This window comes from Falco rusticolus, chromosome 5 (genome assembly GCF_015220075.1).
Source record: "Falco rusticolus isolate bFalRus1 chromosome 5, bFalRus1.pri, whole genome shotgun sequence".
NCBI classification, from domain to species: Eukaryota; Metazoa; Chordata; class Aves; order Falconiformes; family Falconidae; genus Falco; species Falco rusticolus.
Window position 1 is genome coordinate 84747505 of NC_051191.1, and position 18948 is coordinate 84766452.

An 18948-nucleotide genomic window follows, 5' to 3' on the forward strand; every position below is an offset into this window, starting at 1 on the left:
TGAAATATGTGTTACTATTTCTATGAGCTTCGTTATTGCCATGTAATGGATGCAAAACCGGTGGGAGGAGGTAGGATACAACTAGAGAAGTAAAACTGGCAGAGGGTGTGGACTTCATTGTCTGGAGAACAGCAGGACAGTTTGGATGTCAGCTGTCCAGTGCTCGGAAGGGTGAGCGATGGCAAACTTGGAGAAGGTGGGACTGTTTGCTCTCTCTTAAAACACCCGAACCCATAAGTTACTGTGGAGAGGCCAACCTCAGTTCGCCGGGCTGCTCTGTCCGGCCGCCACCCCTGCGGGAGGTTTGCGGCGCTGGGGCCGGTGCCCCCGCTCCCGGGAAGCGGCCGCGGGGCGGCTGGAGCACCCGGGGGCGGGCACGGGCCCCGCTGCGCCCCGGGGCTGAGGGCGAGGGGCCGGCCGGCACAGCGCTGCCCCCCGCCCGCCCCCCCCCCGGGGGACTCACCGCTCCTCAAGTCCCGGAGGCGGCGGGTCCCGGCCATCTCCGCGGGGGAGCGGCCCCGCCCGGCGGACTACAGCCCCCGGCAGCCTGCGCGCCGCCGCCGGCCCTCGCCTACCTGCCGGGCGCAGGTGCGTGCCGGGGCCCAGAGTTCCGGGGGCGGGGAGGAGCGGCCGGGCCGGGCGCGGGGCAGAGCCGCGGGGCCGGGCCTGGGGCCATGGACAAGCTGAAGCGGGTGCTGAGCGGCCGCGACGCGGAGGAGCCGAGCGGCCTGGCTGAGGTAACGCTCCGCTCGCCGTGCCCTCCGCCTCCCTGCCGCGGCCGGCTGCGCGCCGGGGCCCGGCCGGCGGGGGGGCCTGCGCCGCCCCTCGGCTCGGCGGCGGGACCGGCCTGTGCCGCCTCGGCCCGCCCTTGTGCCGCCGGGGCCCGGGCGAGCGCCGTCGGGTTGCGGCTGAGCCGCGCTCCCCACCTTCCGCCTGCAGCTAAAGGCCCCCGTGTCCGCCCGCCAGCAGCCGCTGCCCGGCCGGGGGGCCCTGGCTGCTGGGCTCGGAGCGGAGGAATCGCTTCACCTGTGCGCGGGCGAGCGGAGGGTCGTTATTCGGCAGCGCTGGGGCGCGGGGATCGCTCCACCAAGGCATGCACCCCCAGGGGACCTTTCAGCCCCCTCTTTATACAAGTCACTCATGACTATTCATTAACTTTTCGGGGAATCATTTACATATTGTTTACAATTCCGGGACCTCCTTAACATATCTCGCACTTGCGTTAGTGTCCTTGAGGAGTGGTCGTCCGGGGGTCTTCAAGGTGGAGATCATGAGCCTTCCTCTGATGAACTTTTTACCTTTTGTGTCTGCGCGGACTCTGTTTCTCGATAGACCGGTGACCATGATTTAAATTCCCTGTCCCGTTGTACGAACAACAACTTAGGACCAGATCTTTAAAGATAACAGAAATCTAAGGCCTCGGTAATTAGCACGTTCTTTATGTCATCAATTCGAGAATGACGTCCTCAGGTCAGCATTGAGGCTCTCTGATTTAGTACATCCTAAAGTCAGCAATAAGGGTCTCCGGATGTTTTTCAACCTTTAGACAGACAAGAGCGCGGGCACGTTGTTTTTTTTTTTAATTAAGTCGTACGTAGGTCATTATTCAGCTCACTATGGGAGGGGGCGGCCGGGTCTCCCGCGGGGGCTCGGGCCGGGAGGCGGCTTGGAGCCAGCCCGGGAAGCGGCGGCGCGGGAGTGGCAGGGGGGAGCCCCCCCCCCGACCCCCTCTCCCCCCCCCCCCCCCCCCACCCGAACAACCAACCCCGCGACGCCCGCTGCCGGTGCTGGCTCTGGTCCGGTCCGGCGGGGAGTGGGGGCTCTGGTCCGGCGGGGCAGGGCAGGCCCTGCGGGGGGGCACGGCTTGGTGTCCCGGGGACGAGTCACGGGCTGCCCGAGTGGCAGAGCCGTTACTACATCGTAACTCGCCCTCTTTGTTTTCCTCCTCGTTTCTAGGTTATTGATGCGGCTTCGTTAGGTTGGGGCACCCGAGTGAAAGGCTTCATTGCGTGTTTTGCAATAGGGTGCCTGTGCTCGCTCTTGGTAAGGACTTTTTTTGCCGTATTTCCCTGATCTTTGAGCTTCAGTAATTACAGCCTTGCTGTATGCTGTTGCTTTATTTATTAATTAATTTTTGAGCCTCTGGGAAGGCATCTAACTCAGTTCGTTAGCTGCGATGCAATGCACTAACTGCTAACAAGAATGCCAATAAATGCAATTTACTTTTGTGTGCATGTGATTCTGCAATTTGGGTTTAAGCTTTCCTAAGATTTCTCTCGTGTTGTGACATTTCTTGCATATATGTCTTTTGCAATGTAAAAAAATATTAATTCTATTCCCCCCCACCCCGTTCGTTTCTTTCTAGGGTACTTGTCTGCTATGGGTACCAAAGAAAGGGCTGATACTCTTTGCAGTATTTTATACGCTGGGGAATATTGCGTCTATTGGGAGGTAACAATCTTTATATATTAGTTCCCTAATAAAGATGTGAAACTAAGGCACAGTGATAGGTGAAGCTGCATAAGTGGTACAAGCTGTTGCATTTGTGTGAGAAGGCTTGATGATGTAGATCATTCTCTTGTTGCTGAATATCAGCATTTCCCCAGAAGTGCCCTGAAACAGTAAAGAAACCTTTTATTTTGTTTATTGCTGTTAGTAATGCATTCAAGATAAAAGTTACTTATTAGTAAAGAAGAATCAAACTCATGTTTTGAACATGGAAGTTTTTTGATTTTGTTGGTTCCCCTCCCCCCCCCCCCCCCCCAAGATAAAAAAAAATGGTTTGCCATTTTGTATTTTCTGTGTGTTTTGGTGAATATATTTGGGCAGGCTGGCTGTCAGGGCAGGTGTGTTTGATAAGCCGTCATGGCCATTCAGGGTGCTGAAACGTAGCCCCCTTAATTTTGTCAGAGGCATAAACTTCTGTGGCTGAGGAAACTTAACAATATGTCACAAAGCACAAGGAATGGAATTAGAAATACTATAGTGATGAGGCAGAAATATCACCTTAGGTAAAACTTTCACCTTGTTCATGCAGTATCAATCAGTAGGGCTCTAAATGAGGGCTGCAGATCTGCTAAGGGATCGGAGAATGGATCCAGGCCTGAAAACAGCCCTTTATGTAGAGGAATTTAGCTGGGTGACCTGTCAATCCATGCAGAGCCTCTGTGGCTGGAGTTTTTCAAGAGCAGGTTAAAAAAGCACCTGTCAAGAATGATCTCATTGAAGCTGACCTTGAACCATGCTTCCGGCTTGACAGTTCTGCTCTGCTTATGTTAGTTGTAACTGAACAAGTGTGAATAAAATTATAGAATAAATACCTTACACAGAGAAAAGCAGGGATGGATTTTGTCTTGTATGTCCTGTTTCTTTGTTTCTTTTGTTACGCAGCACTGATTACCATAACAACATAGTGTACTGATGCCCCATATCACAGCGATTGAATAAAATACCCCCCCTTAATGAGGGACCTTAATTAGTTACACTTTTGCCTTTCTACTCTCTGTCTTAATCTTTTCTTTTTTTTTTTTCCCTCCAAAGCACTCTTTTTCTTATGGGACCAATGCAACAGTTGAAAAGGATGTTTGAGCCTACACGTTTGATTGCTACTATTGTTATGCTAGTAAGTATCAAAGGAATCAGTTTGAACTCCTGCTAACCTGTACACAATTCCCATTGTAAAGTCCTTTCCTACACATTGATCTATGTCTCAGGGTGGGTAGGTGGGTGGGTGGTTTGGTTTGTTTTTTTGGTTTTTTTCTCTTAAAACATCAAATATCCTGCACATCTGCTGTAGTGGAAAGGTATGTGTAGCACCAGAAAACCACTTTCCTATTATGAAAGACTGAGCTGGGGCCAGGTTGTTATGTTAAATCAGCATTAAGGGTCTGTGCCTGGTGTGTGAACCATGCACATGCTTTTTTAGGGTGCTTGAGGTCACAACATGATATCTACATGTTGCTTAAAAGGTGGGAAACTAGTTTTTTAAAAGTTGTACTACAGAAGTTGTTAGGCATTCTATTTTGCATAATTTTGTCTTTTTTTATTCTATCTGATTTGCTTTAAAGAGCTGTGCAGGTATTTCTACCTCAATTTAAATAATCGTTCCCTGAGAAAGCAACTGGGAAGTCTCTATGCCTTGGTCATCTTGCATTAAAAATACAGAAATCATCCCAGCTGGCTGATAGCTTCAGGTTTTGAAACTCATGTGACACAATGAAACTGCAAACTCAACATTCAACTGAAGTCAGCCCTTGGAATTATTTTTATTTTCAGAAGATAGGAATGGTAGCCAACCCTCTACTGGGTGGGTGTGTGAGTGTGTGTGAAAGTTGCTGCTAAGTTTCAGACTCTTCCTTGTTTAAAGTGCATGTGCTTTTTTGTCTCTTAGACTTCCCCATTGTCCCCTGGAGTCTAAAGTCTGGAAGGTGGTTTAAGCTGCATGACACTGTCCTCCTTTCAGTGTGAATGTCTTCAGAGTGTTTGCTTGGCATCAGCGCTTCCTATTTTCTCTTTTAACTCACACAACTTTTAACTTAAAACAACCAGAGAGGCTGCAGGCAACTGATAAGAGCTTGAGAAACTGACTGTGTATCCTCACAGATCAGAAGCAAGCAGCCTCCTGCTTGGTGTGTTTGTTTTGTATGCGTTTAGGATGCCTGGAGTCAGGAGAATGCTTGGAATGTTGTTAACTGGAATAAAGCCAGTTGTTAGATGTATGATGTAGTATTTAGACCAATGTACAGATCACCACCTTAACTAATGCAAAAACTACATTTAACTTCAGTAATCATGACTGAGGTGAGGTGTGTGATTTCTTTGGCAATGCATGTGTTGCTGTCTTGAATATGTAGTGCTAATTTGTTTATTTTTTTTTTTTACTCAAGCATTAAAACGTGCATTATAATCTCTAGTGGCACAGTGTTACATGTGTATCAAAAGGCTGTTAGATGTTGATGAAGGAAGACCAAGTATCAGCATCGGTTGTAGCTAAATGAGCTGTTGTGTCTTAAATTGAACACAAAAACTTAAAAGGAGGCTCCTGTTAAAACATAAAATAATCCAAAATTGCCTTGTACCCCCAGAGATTTTAACGGTAGTAAATACGGAGTGCAACTCTGAAGAAAAGAAAAAGTGCTGGTTTAAATGGTTGTGCTGGACTTTATATTAAACAGGAGAGCTACTAAGCAATAGCTGAAAGTTCTTGAAAGTGAATTGTAGTTTTAATTAATAAGAATTAAATAAAGAAATAACTTCAACCCCATGGTAACCTTGAGAATCAACAGGAAATATGGCTTGTACAGAAGCAGAAAGACTAAAGTTGTAACTGAAAGATCTTACTTGCAAAATGATGAACTGTGGTATATACCTGTGACACCAAGAAGTGTGTGGGATGAAGCAGGGACCTGCTGATGTTGCAAAAGAGCTGTAGGAACCTCTTCCCCTTTTGCGGCTGTAAAATTATTTCCTGTAGATATTGGGCTGATACTTCTTATTGCTTTAATTCACTTCAGGAATGTAATAGTGAGAGCATTTTAAATAAGGGACACCGTTATGCAGGATTGGATGCATCTATGAAATTATGTAATCTGTCTGTGTGGAGGAACTCATTATAGTGTTGCAATATCTATAAAAACTGGAGTTGTTTCTGTGTTTAATATATATTGTTTGTTTTCTTCTAGTTGTGTCTCATACTAACATTATGTGCTGCTTTCTGGGTGAGTATGTGTGTCCTGTATGTATATATAACTGGGCTGTATTTTGAAAATAAGATTCTTACAATGTTTTCTCTGTCTGCTTGGTTTCTTCTCCCCTCCTTCAGTGGGGTAAAGGACTTGCGCTCCTCTTCTGCATCTTACAGTTTTTTGCCTTGGCATGGTAAGTGATTTCCTCCCTGCACACTCCTATTGTCTATCACACCTAACATCAGCAGCTGAATTGTGAGTGGATTTTGACCTTGCATGAGTTAGAGGGAAGAAGAATTTGTACCCCACCGTTCCCCTAGATGCAAGACAATGCATCAGTGAGGAGCTGACTTACTCCTGCGTCTTGGTCTCTCCGACCACCCCTCTAGAGATGGAGCTCAGGGCTCCATTTCCGGGGGAAGTTCCTCTGAACGTGTTTAATTTCTGTGAGCTTCAAGTAAAACTACTTTTTTTTTCTTTCCATTATAAATCAATTTGTTGCTTACTGTCTGGTATTCCTCTTCTGCAGTTTGTCTTATTCAAAGACCCAGATATGCTAATCAAATGAACTGTCAGTGTTCTTTAAGTTAACATATGCTCTGTGTAATGTTGCAGCAGCATGGAAACTGGTATGAATATCTAGCCAGCACTCAGAAAAATATATCGGGTGCAGGAGAACTGTGTTAGAATGCTTCTACAACGTGCCCCCCCCCACCCCCACCCCGGTTTTGCCGTAGTGTTTCACAGCCCGGCTGGGCTAAGATGACTTGCAAGGATACTCATTCCTGTTGCTCACAACCTCAGAGCTTCATTTTAGTTGTGTGTCTTGCAGTTACCTGTTTAGAGCATCAGAGGAGTTGTTCTTCTTGTTTGTGACTAATAAAATCTGACATGAATAGTAACTTTAAAAATCTTTTCTTCTTAGGTACAGCATTTCCTTCATACCGTTTGCAAGGTAAGCTTCCCTACTCCCTTACTTTTTTGTCATCTTGAGCATTAATGATACAGAAGATTAGCTTATAGAAGCATTGTAGTGTATTGCTTTAAAAGTTTTTCCATGGTGGTTTCTTAGGGGGAGGAAATACATGTAGTTAAATCTGAACATGAAACTAAGCACATTCTCTAGTGGGAGAACACAGATGTAACAAAATGTGAGGGCTTCCCATAAAAATATGTAACCGTGCTGACCATGTGCTAAACTTGAGGCTTACCTTTGGATGTCTAAATGTTGGTCCAAAATGCTACTAGGCAAGTGTACCTTTTTTCTACTTTTTACACCTTCTGTGTAACTCATTTTTTCCCTGTTCCCCCCCCTGAGCACTGTTACGTGTTTGAGCACACAGTTCTCTCCCCTGCTCCATCACGCCCACCCTTCGTTGCACTGCCTCAACACAGGCTGACAGGTGTCATTTCTGCTGCAGTTGGGCAGGTGGACGGTGAGCAGATCCACTTGTCTCTAATGCATTCATGTAGTCATTCAAATTATGAAAGCACAATTAATACAGGGTCAGCTGATCTTTCAAGTCCTCAGTGTCAGTGTGACAGCAGCATGGAATGAGTCTCATCAAGCAGCATAACTGAGGTGACTCTCTGTGTTGTTGTTTTTTTTCCCCTCTTTCTCCTGCCTGTAGGGATGCTGTGAAGAAATGTGTTTCAGTCTGCCTGTCCTGAGAGGAATACTGGATGCTTCACAAAGTTCTAGGAAGTATAGTAGAGCTACGTTAAGATCACTGTGTGTGTATTTTTCCTACTTCTGTCTCCAACATGTGCCTTTCAGCTTGTTTAGAAGCCCCTTGTGTTAAATCCAGTGTGTGCAATTGCTTGGTTTTGTAAGCAATGGTGTCTGTAGGACAGGGTGCTCGTGGTCAAATGAAGTTCAATCTGGCAGAAAAACTAGGTGGAGATCCAGAATCTGTTATGATAATTCTTTATATAAAGTCATGTATTTGTTTGGTTTTGCAAAAGTAACATAGTAATACATGAAGTTTGTAAAATGGAGATCTCTACTCTGATGGGACTATGCCAGTCTAGAGGATTTCTTTTTTCAAGAAAAAAAATCAGTTGGCAACTGATTTGTTACTGACAACTTGTTTTTTGTTTTCAAATAGCCTTATGTCACTTAATCTTTGCACTGTTTACCTTGGATAATGGAATACTGGTATTCTTTTCATGCCTCTTGAAAAATTTTAGGTTTACTTCAAAAAACTTTAATTCTAAATGAAAAGACTATTTTGGAGTAAGTATGAAATGTTTGCATCTTTAATGAAATATTTACTTTTCAGTTTAGACTGGTGGTGTTTCCTTAAAATACATGAAAGGGACATTTTCATCTATAATAACTTACTCCTGTAGGAAAAGCACTTGCAAAATAAGGTTGATAGAATCTTTTAGCTGTCAGGAACCTGAATTCTTTGCCTTGCCTGCAGCTAAAGGTAATACATAAAAGGCAGAAAACTGAAATTTTTCACATGATGCAGGGTGCTTCCCTTCTTTCCCAGCTGCAGCGTAGGGGCCATGCAAAGCTGAGGGCCTGATAGGTAAGCAACGACAGAATTTATGTATGTCCTTTCCCACAGGACGAACTCTGATAAGGTGAAAGCAGGATATTGTTTAAGCAGTTTGGTCCAAGGAGATGTTTTCTTCTTACCTTATTTACAAGTTAGAACTACAACATTTCTTCTTTTTTGTAAGTGGGATCAGTTTTGTGTCTCCTAAAGCTCTTGCATACACTAGCGAAGAACAACTGTTTTGAGGAGAAAGTACAATTTTCTGTTGCCTGTCTTATCAAAGAAAGCGTGTATCAGTCTAGCTGCCAGCTCGAAACAAATGCTGAACGTCGGTATCCAAATTCCAAGGCTACTCTATATTCTGTTCATATTCTGAGCTGTGTATAATCACTTACTCCCAAACCATTGCTGCGGTTAGTTGTTTATAAGCACAGGTTCCCGCTTCTGCGGGGTGAGATACTGTTTAACTGCTTTCACCTTTCCTCTTACCAACTGTCTTGCTGGAGGCAGTGGCTACGAAGATGATTATCCAACATGAACTGAAGTCTCTCTTCCTCCATCTACCAGGAGTTTAGCCAGGTAACAGCGTTCTGTTTGCATGGCAAACACATCCCTGACTTGTACTACAAAGATTTCAATGTAGGAAAGACCTAGATGTACTTGGCAATAAAACATAAACCCACAGTGAAGCCAAGTAATTCTGTGGCTTCCAGAAAGTTACTAGAAACTGAGTTAATTCAAAATCTTAAACTTAAGTGTCCTTCTGATAATTTATAAAGCACAGTACCATCCTTCTGTTAGGATCCTCTCAAAAAAAAAAACCAACCCAAAACACCAACCTTTTGAGGATAGTATGAAAGGGAAATTTCACCAGGCGTTCAGTGGATTCCAGCTGGCTAGAGTTCCTGTTACAAAGGCATCTGAATGGAAAATGCTGCCTTGAAAATATGGCACCGATGTTGGGATGAATCCATTACACAGGATGATCAAATGCAGTTCCTGGTGCTTTTTTATTTTCCTGCTAGAATTTGGAAATTAGTGTTGAATAACTAGGTTGACTATTACTTTCCTTGAAGGATTGTTAAATGCCCAAGAGAGACTGGGAATTACAGAATACTGCTACTTCTTTCCTCTGACTGACCTAAGTATCTAAACTGATGTGTGTCTTTTATCAGGGAGAAGGTTCAAACCTAATTTACATCTGTCAAAGGACCTGTGTTAGTCTTTTATTAGGACTTTGATGATGTTTACAGAATTCCTTTGTGTGAGGGCAATTTAAATGCAACCCTAATGCCTTCTGCATTCCAATATTTAGTTTAACATACTTGGCTGTTCCTGGAAAACACTAGAAGTATAGCATACGTTCCTCCTTTCCCTCTCCAGGAAGTTATGTTAACTTGGATCATCATTCCAGGCTCATCAGCAGTCAACATAATGGAATTTGACTTTGTTCTTTTTTTGAATACTTCAGATTAGGAGTAAAAATCTTTTGCTTCTTCCTTGACTGGCTTCTGAAGGACTGTGGCACCCTGACTCTCTAGCAGTTCCTCTAGAACACCAGAAGTGGGTATGCTGAATATTAGTTTTTCAACTTGCATACTAGCTAACTGGAACATTTTAGCTGACTGTTGTGAGCACAGCCGCTTGGAAGTAAGAAATTTAGGAAACTACCAATATATAGTGGGTAACCTTAGATAGATTATTTTTTTTCCTTACTCCCCCTCCTTTTCCAACTCCACAGCTTTTTATTCAGTAAGAGAGAAGAACAAATCTTCATTTGACTGTATAGCACGTGAGGCTCAGCAGTTGTGCCATTAAAGAAAGGGAATCCAAGGAGAGGTGGCAAAGACACAAGGACTGCCAGAGTGCAATTAGGGCTTATGTTGCCCTTTGGTGTTGCATTCTGTTCCTGTGAAGGTCAGACAGGAGGAGAGACTCACTGTATTCTTGCCAATATGTGAAACATACTCAGGGTTTATCATTTCGTCTACAAGCAGTTTTGATTTAAAATAACTCTCCTTTATCACAACAAACTCTTCAGATTCTTAGTCGCTTATAAGTAGTTATGTTCAAGCTGATGCCAAGTTTAGCAGCAAAAGATTTTCCCACTTTGTTAAAATACTTTATATGATTTTGCATAATCAGGGAGTAAACCTCTCGTGACCAGTTCCAATCTGAATTAGATTACACCATCATACCTTCTTTTCATCATTCATACTACTTTATGTTAAGTTTTGTTACCATCCGCTTTGGTCATCTGCTCAGCAGGAAGCGTGGTGGGCATTTTTGAAGCCCTCTCTAGCTTTCTATCTTAGTGTCCTTCAAGGCAGGAATGTTTGTTGTGTGTGCTGTACTGCAAATAGAGATGTTTGTGTTTTAAATAGCAAAGCTCCTTCCTTCCCAAAGTCCTTGCTCTGTTGCCTACAGCACTTAACTCAAGGTTGACTTTCCTAAAGAAACTTGCATGATGTTGGATGCGCATCTCGGTAGGCTTTGATGTTCTTCCAGAAAGTGTTTTTTGCCCAGCCTCACTGTTGGTCAGCTTGCCTATCCACTTTTTACTTTTTGCAGTACAGATAACATAACCTTAACCAAGCAGCCCTAGCATACAGTTCTAGCATACAGTTCTAGCATGAAATGTGCATATCTGGGATCAGTTGACTTTCCAGATACAGTAGAAATGGAAGTAAGGAGGGTGGTAGTCATGTGTTCCCAAAGTACTGAGATTCTACACATAAAAATGTGGGATTTCTTTTTCATTACTTCAAAGATTTGCTCTGTTTCATGCAATGAAGTCCATTGTGAATACTGGTGCTATCTGAGATGGTTCCACAGGGATGATGTGAACAATTTCCTCTTGTTTAGTATTTACAGTAATGAGATTGTTCATGAACTGTTACAAAAACCAAGGAAGAAATTTCTGCACCAAGTTGAAATTCTTCTAAGAAATTGTTTTTTAAAAAAGGAAGTGGTGTAAGCTTTGTGTGTGAATAAATACGCAAGTTTGGGGGAGGATAGGGACCCTGCTATGGGATGGCTTCCAGCTAGGTGTAAGATGGCAGGCTTGAATCGATCATGATTTGTGGGTAGAATGCAGCTGGCGTGCAATGCATTTGGAGGCTCATGGCACTGTTGCTTACATGTGGTCTGAAACTCCTGTTCTGGGAATTGCCTTGTGGAGTAGTGCGGGCACTTGAAGCTCATCCCCTTTTGCTATGTGCTATGAGATGGAAAGAGCCTCCGAGTCTGAGAATGGTTCTTGCTTAGTTTTGGTACTTAGTCACATTAAGGGAAGTAAGATCACTGTTGCTATTGTAAAGTGAGGAGGATGATGACATTGAAACACGCTTGTCTTATATACTTATGTTTAACAACCACAGCAAATACTGACCATGCAAGACAGAAAGCACAGAAATGGTATATTTTTCTTAAAACCACGTGCCTCACTGTAATGGGACCACTATATTTTTTTAACAGCTGTGGACTTGTTTTGTAAAACAAAACCCAAACTCTCAGAAATTCTCCACAATGTTTTCTACTGTTACTGATTCTATTTGCTGTTGTGCTTTTTGTATGTTTTTACACTGTTTTCTACTTTGACAAACATCTTCTTTCCTAACTTCCAACTTTCTCTGTAATTAAGTGAAATATTAAAAGTGCTGGGGTTTTTTTCTTCAATAAAGTTGTCATTGCATTAAATTAATTGCTGTTATGGTTAATATGGAGTTTTTAATAATGCTGATTCTCCAGATGATGCTGAATTGCTGTGGGTTGTTTTGTTCAAAAAAAAAAAAAAAAAAGTTACTGTCTTGTTCTCACTTCCTTTGCTGTATATACAGGTACTGCTGAGTTTGTCACCATTGCTGTGCAGCTGTTTCACCCACCATCATCTTCTCTAGCTCAATCAAATTCTTATTGTTCGTTGTGTGCGCCCAGACAACTGGTGTGCCCAATTAGGGTTGTGAAGGTGGGGGTGATAATTTTATTACTAGTTATTCATTTACCTCAAGAGTCAGCCTAGATGTGCCAGCAAAGTAGTGGCTTAGTCCATGCTACAGCACAAATAATTCCTGATACTGTTCTGTCAGCAAAGACTGGAATTAAGAAGCCACATGATCTGGCTCTGTTTGTCGAATAAATACACTCTGAATACTGATGTACACTGGAAGTAAAAAAGCCAACTATTTATGAATGTGTGTTTGTTTTGCCAATTGATGGGGTCAATAGATAGCACACAGACACCAATAAAGAAAATAACCTTAGTTTACTGTTTGTTTCAAATTAATACAGAAAATAAGGCATTAGCTTACAATACCCTGATTCAAGCAATGAAACAGATAAGCAAGGTAATGCACCTAATCATTACTACTTAAGGTTAGCAGTTGTGATTAAGAAAGGTACATCACCAATTGCCCTAACATGTTACCATCATCCAGGTCTGCAGTCAGTAGGGAGCCCCTGTTGCAGTGAGGATTTGGAGAGCCAGTCCCGTGCAGGACGTCCCCGCATAGGGGAGGTCTCCAAAGTCACTGTGAGAGGGTCCAGCTTTTACACTGTTGAATAAGCTTACGTAATTTCAAATGCAAAACCATCTGGCTTCACTCTTCTTCTCTCAGGTTCCCCCACAGCCTGGCCAGGGCTCAGGGAGGAACCGAGGGAGTTTCCTTCATCTGCTGGGTTTTAACCACCTGGTTCCAAACAAGGCCAAACAGCTGGTTCGTGGCCTCGACCACCTGCCTCTAAGCAAGGAAGGATGCACTGTATCTTCGTTAATGATTATATTTTCCCTAAGCTATGTCTTTCGCAAATGACCATGGGTATTTTGCTGGTGATCGGATACTAAGCATATATAATGTTCAGTTGGCAGGTTCATCTAGAGGTCAACTTTATCTCAGGGCCTGTTGCTCAGGCCTCAACTACTTCAGCGTTAAAATTAGGTATCGGGGCAATGATTTTAATGTTCTTGGGGAGGAGGGTTAAACTTTTAGAAAGCACATCTATCTAAGTTTGTGCCTAATACACATCCAAATGCTTACTGTGGTTTTAATGTCCATGGGCAGTGTAACAGGGCTGTTCAGAACACATTAAACTGCCTTCCGAGTGACAGGGCAAACCAAAGCAGTTGCATTTTTTGCGAGGGTGGTGGCTTGAGTTGTGTGCTGTGGGAGGCTGTATTCAGCTTTTAGGTACATTTTTTGGGGGGGGGTGAGATTGTTCTAAGCAAGCCCTGTCTCAAAGCTGACTAACCTGAAATCTGTCTTACAGAAAACTCCAAAGTTTTATTTGAAATAGAAGCAGCAACCTGTCTTCCTGTAATATAGAAACCTAGGGGGTTGTATTTTGTCTTTTTGAAAAGGTTAGTTTCCAAGGACTGTCAGGAGAGGTTGATCTATCTATTTCATATCAAGACAGCTGTGAATCTGAGTCCTAAAGGGCAATAAACCCTTTCCATACTTAATAGCTTAGAAAGAGCTGTTTTACTTGGCCTAGTTCAACCTCCTGCAAAACAACAAAGCTGTTGAATTTTGCCACATCATTCTTATGCTGAGGTCTTAATACCTGAATGATTAAAAAAAAAAAAAAAAAAGTCTTCATCTGAAATCTCTAAAGTATGAATGATCAGATGCCTTCTAGGGAAAGTGTATTCTGTGGGTGACTTTGCTCCTTAGAAATCCTCTGGAAGGGGTTTATCAGTTGCATTACAGCATCTGGTCCTCGAATCCCATTTATAGATACTGGGGCAGAGTCATCCTCACCACATGCAAATTCAGTGACGAGACTCTTGGAAGGCTGCTGTACGCCTAATGTCTGCCCCTTTCTCTTCTCCTACAAGGTCTGATTTGCAAGAGGGGGTATTTGCAAGAGGAGGCACAAAGTTCAAATTTGGGGGTTGATATTTATTTCCTTCCCTTACTTGTACCTTTCCAACTGAGCTCAGTCTTGGTTGCGTTATCGGTGGGGGTACAGGCTTGTAACTGCCTGGCCATGAAAAGCTGGAGATGCCTAAAGGGAACAAAATCCTCTGTTTTCTCACTTTTCTGAAGAAAGCTTCTGATGAATTTGAGATGGAATGGTATGTGTAAGCTGCCAATCTTCGGGATTGATATTTTAAGTTAGCCTATTTGAAACCCTTTTAAGTTTTTCTTGGGTTCCCTTGTGGCATCTCTAAGAGAGGTTATTCCTGAGCAAATGTGCTTTAAAAATCTCTGTAGAAGCAAGTGTGGAGTAACACTGGTGCAGTGTAAAAATGGTACATTGAAAGTATTGGCTGGCCAACATGATTTCATTGCAGCTCTGAAGGGCTGTCACTTCCAAATATGTGGAGTGGAAACAAATTATTTTATCATGGGCATGTACTCCTGTGTTTTCTAGTTGTGTGTAATTTGATGAGCTATTTAACTCATCCTTCTTGAGAGAATCAAAAGCTTCAACTGAATTACACTTAAAACTTGTTAACTGTCATAGTTAACAAAAAGCTTTAACTTACACATCCAAGTCAAAAGTTCATGTTTGATTTCCCTAATATAAACACTGAACATATTCCTTTTATTCTGAGATATTGTAAATAGAAATCAAGAGTTTGTTTAGAAACCTTTAAGTTCTTTATTTTTATTATTTTCTGGTCTTAAAAATAGGGACAGTAATAGTTTCTTGCTCTAGGTGCTAATCCATGTCTGGGGACAGCACTGCAGATCTTCAAGTAGGAAAAACAAATTAGGGAAAAGTAAAATTACTGTTTAAAACTAACTTACGTTTATTGCCAGCCTGACTACATGTATTGGGTTTGCATGGCAAAGTTTTGGTAGTGAGCGCGCTACAGAGGTGGCTTCTGTGGGAAGCTGCTAGAAGCTTCCCCCATGTCCAACAGAGCCAATGCCAGCTGGCTGCAAGATGATCTTGCCACTGCCAAGGCTGAGCCCATCAGCGATGGTGGTAGCACCTCCGGGAATAGCGTATTTAAGAAGGGTGGGGAGGGGGAAAGCTGCACAACAGCAACTGCAGCATGAGAAAGAGTGAGAATATGCGAGAGGAACAGCTCTGCAGAGACCCAGGCCAGTGCAGAAGGAGGCAGGAGGAGCTCCAGGTGCTGGAGCAGATTTCCCAGCAGCCTGTGGAGAAGCCCATGGTGAGGCAGGTTGTGCCCCTGCAACCTATGGAGCCCATGGTGGAGCAGATTCCCACCTGCAGCCCATGGGGGACCCCATGCTGGAGCAGGGGGATGCCCAAAGGAGTCTGTGACCCATGGGAAGCCCATGCTGGAGCAGGCTCCTGGCAGGGTCTGTGGATCTGTGGAAAGAGGAGCCCACGATGGGGCAGAGTTTCTGGCAGGGGACCCACTCTGGAGCAGTCTGTTCCTGAAGGACTGCACCCTGTAGAAGGCACACATGCCGGAACACTTCATACTGCAGCATGGGAAAGACTCACGCTGGAAAAGTTTGTGGACTGTCTCCTGTGGGAGGGATGGACCCCACGCTGGAGCAGGGGCAGAGCGTGAGGAGCTCTCCCGCCGAGGAGGAAGGAGCAGCAGAGACAACGTGCGATGAACTGACCACAGGCCCCGTTCCCTGTCCCCCTGTGCCACTGGCAGGGAGGAGGTGGGGAAATTGGGAGTAAAGTTTAGCCTGGGAGGAAAGGAGGGTTAGAGGGAAGGTGTGTCTGTTTCTAAATTTGGTTTTATTTCTCATTACCCTGCTCTGATTTGATTGGTAATAAATTAAATTCATTTTCCCCAAGTCAAGTCTGTTTTGCCTGTGGCAGTAATTGGTGAGTGGCATCTCTCCTGTCCTTACCTTGACCCACGAGCCTTTCATTATATCCCTACCCACCTGAGGAGGAGAGTGACAGAGTGGCTTTGGTGGGCACATGGCATCCAGCCAGGGTCAACCCACTGTGCTACATAAGGATATTATTTTTTTTTTTCTACCTTCTTTTTTTAAAAAAGAAGAAAGTTGTTCTGGAAAGCTACCCATGCTTTCTGGGCTTCAGAATTAATCTCATTTATAACCTCAGTTATAACACCAGGCAGGGAGATACTACTTGAACAAGCTGCCTGCCTCACTGCTAAAAACATACCTGGTGGAAATTATTGAAACTGTCCCCTCACCCCCAACATTAATGAAAAGGCTAATCTTCTCTGTCTCTTCTAGCCTAGCAATCTCTTAAGGGGCTGGATCCATGATTAAAAACCAGAAGGAAAGCAGCTGTCTTTTTATCCTCTCTTAATTATTCTGTGGTAGTTGATAGGTGTTGATTTCCTGGGAGTGTCATGGTGATGGAGGTTACATTTCCCTGTGGTGTTGGGACTAAATGTTCAGAGGGGGGTTTGTTGTTTGAATGCTTCGGTGGGAGCTTTGGAGATGGAAAGAGTGAGTCTTGTTCTCTGTGATTTCATCTGGTCACAAAGGGCTGCCTTTTATTTGGAAGCATGCACCTAAAGGCCAAAAAACAGCTATCTAATGTCAAGGCAAGGGAGGCCTCTTTAATTACCTTCTTTCTTTTTCTGTTTGTGAGGGTTTTTTTTTCTTTTTCTTTCTGCTGTACCTCACCAGCTGGTGGCCAGGAGGGTTTTATGACAAGTTTAATTAGAAAGTTAAAAATAACACCTTGCTTTTTCCTGCTGTAACTTGGTGAATAAACTCCAGTAAGTGTTGCAGGATTGTTCTTTTGCTGCTCTCCCCAGTTCTCATTGCTTCATTTAAAAATACAAGTCACTAAATTCTTATTAGAAAATCCTGGGCATGATTACAAGTGTTGTACTCGCATTTTTAACTAGTAGAGCTTAGTTCTGACCGGCTATGAGACACAAGGTGTCTGATCCCTGCTTGGAAGTGCCCAGCTCTCCCAGCTGAGTTTCAGGGAAAGTTTGCAACGTTGCAGGTTTTGTATGAGCATCTTCTGCTCCCTCCGATGCCCCTATTGATTTGCTTGTTTAATTAAATGGAGACAAGTGCAAAAGGGGTTTCAGTCGTCCGTCCTTTGGCTCTGCTCTGTCCCACTTGCAGCGGCAATGACTGCCAGTCACCTTGCTGCTGTGTCACTCTGGAAGTGCAGCTACCTTTTCTTCAGATGTCAGGGTCAGGGAGACCTAACTTGCAGCCCAAGAAGTAACCCACCTGACATGTGAGAATGGGTGCTTCTTGGTGCCCTGGCAATACCTACGTGCAGTGACATTAATCTCTTGGTGCCTCAGTTTCAGCATCTGTAGACTTGGAAAAATTAATCTTGTAAGAAAGCGGGAGAGAGAAGGGAAGTTTGGGAAGTATTCAAAGTTGTTATTTAGGTGAGCAGAGGGACATAAGATTAGAGGATGTCTCTTACTTCTCCTAAACCACGCTAAATATTCAAAGTAAAGTTTTCCGCCCTTAATATGAAATGCCAACAATAAGCAGATAACTTTGACTATGAATTTGTTCAGTTTCTCTTCTGCAGCCCCCTCCCATGGCAGCTGTGTGAAGCAGAGACAATGTAGGATGTCAGGAAGCCTGACATATGGGTCTGGATGTGTATTTTAAAGTAAAATATCAGGCCAAAACACACTCAGCTGATCATTTGTTTGCACACATGCAAACTTTTTATTTTTTTGGCTAATTCTTCTCAGTTGGAAAGATATGTCACTGGTGAGCCATGCCTTCTGGATATGTTGCTACATACATCACAAATTGCTCTTAGTCTGAACTCTTACAGCTGAAACACCCTTCCCCACACTGAAAATAGCGATTGGGCTATTCCCACTAGCCAGCCACAGGTAACTACTCTCATTTTGAAAAAAGTTGTGGTTGCAGGCATGGTTGCAGCTATGGTAACATTCTTATAAAATTAGAATTCAAACTGTACGAAAGTCAGCTACTTTAAGAGACAAGATTTGTGGAGGTTTTTTTCCTCTGGGACACAAGACTTCCAAGCATCATGCAGATTGAGTGAGTGATAACTGTAAGCACCCAGGTGTAACTTACTTTTAGTGTCTAAGAGTGCATTTTATTATTGTGCAGGATGAAAATTTTAGTATGATACTGCAAAGCAAACGCCTTTGTGCTTCTCCCTTAGGGATGCCAGCTGTAAAAAAATCCAGCCTTATTGATGAAAAACTTGCTTCCTTGTCCTTTACTGGAATGGGCCCATTATCCGTCACTTCCATATATCCTTCCTTCTCCACAGCTCTGTCCCAGGAGTGCTTTGGGCAAGCAGTGCACTCAGGGAAGGACCTCCCTTTTGCTTTGTGGCTGCCTCCATTTCCAATCCATCTTTGCTGAGTATGTTTTTTACCTCCAGTGATCCACACTGCCTGCTGGTGAGACAGTGTTTCACTGCCATAACTTGAAACCCTTCCACCAACAAACTGTTGTTGCTTTTTTGCATGCTTTTGATTTCCTTTAAGCTCTAAGCATCTTGAGGAAGGCGGATGGGATGTGATTTTTCAGAGGCTGTGATCTGGTATCACTCCACTTAAAGCCCTGTGGGAGAAATGGGCAGTCAAGTACTTTGGAAAACCAGACTACTTTGCTTTTTATTTGTCTACAGAAAGAACTGTGTGTAACTACTGAAAAATTACTACTTTTATGAGTAGTATTATCTCTTTACTTGCCTCAACTTTGAATCTCCTGATTTCTGAGCAACTAATTCTAAAAAAACATGTGTGGAAATAAGGCTTCGACTAAATAAAAAAAAAAATCTCAAAATAACACGATTTATTTGTTTTAGAGCTGTCTGAAAAACTGAAGTTATTGAATTGAAATACATAGTACTTCTACCAGCTCTGA

At 43.5% G+C, this 18948-nt stretch overlaps 1 protein-coding gene across 2 annotated transcripts; it reads left to right on the forward strand.

The window, feature by feature from the left end:
* Nucleotides 1-163: 163 nt before the first annotated feature.
* SFT2D2 (SFT2 domain containing 2) lies at nt 164-11894 on the forward strand. Of its 2 annotated transcripts, none has more exons than XM_037390029.1 (8): nt 164-196; nt 1957-2043; nt 2366-2451; nt 3541-3622; nt 5682-5717; nt 5822-5877; nt 6610-6639; nt 7316-11894. In XM_037390029.1, exons 1-8 carry the CDS (start codon nt 179-181, stop codon nt 7353-7355), a joined length of 435 nt encoding a protein of 144 aa, XP_037245926.1. In that variant the 5' UTR covers nt 164-178; the 3' UTR covers nt 7356-11894. The 2 variants fall into 2 exon arrangements, with proteins under 2 accessions (XP_037245926.1, XP_037245925.1); XM_037390028.1 differs by lacking the exon at nt 164-196 and adding an exon at nt 602-737.
* Nucleotides 11895-18948: the final 7054 nt, after the last annotated feature.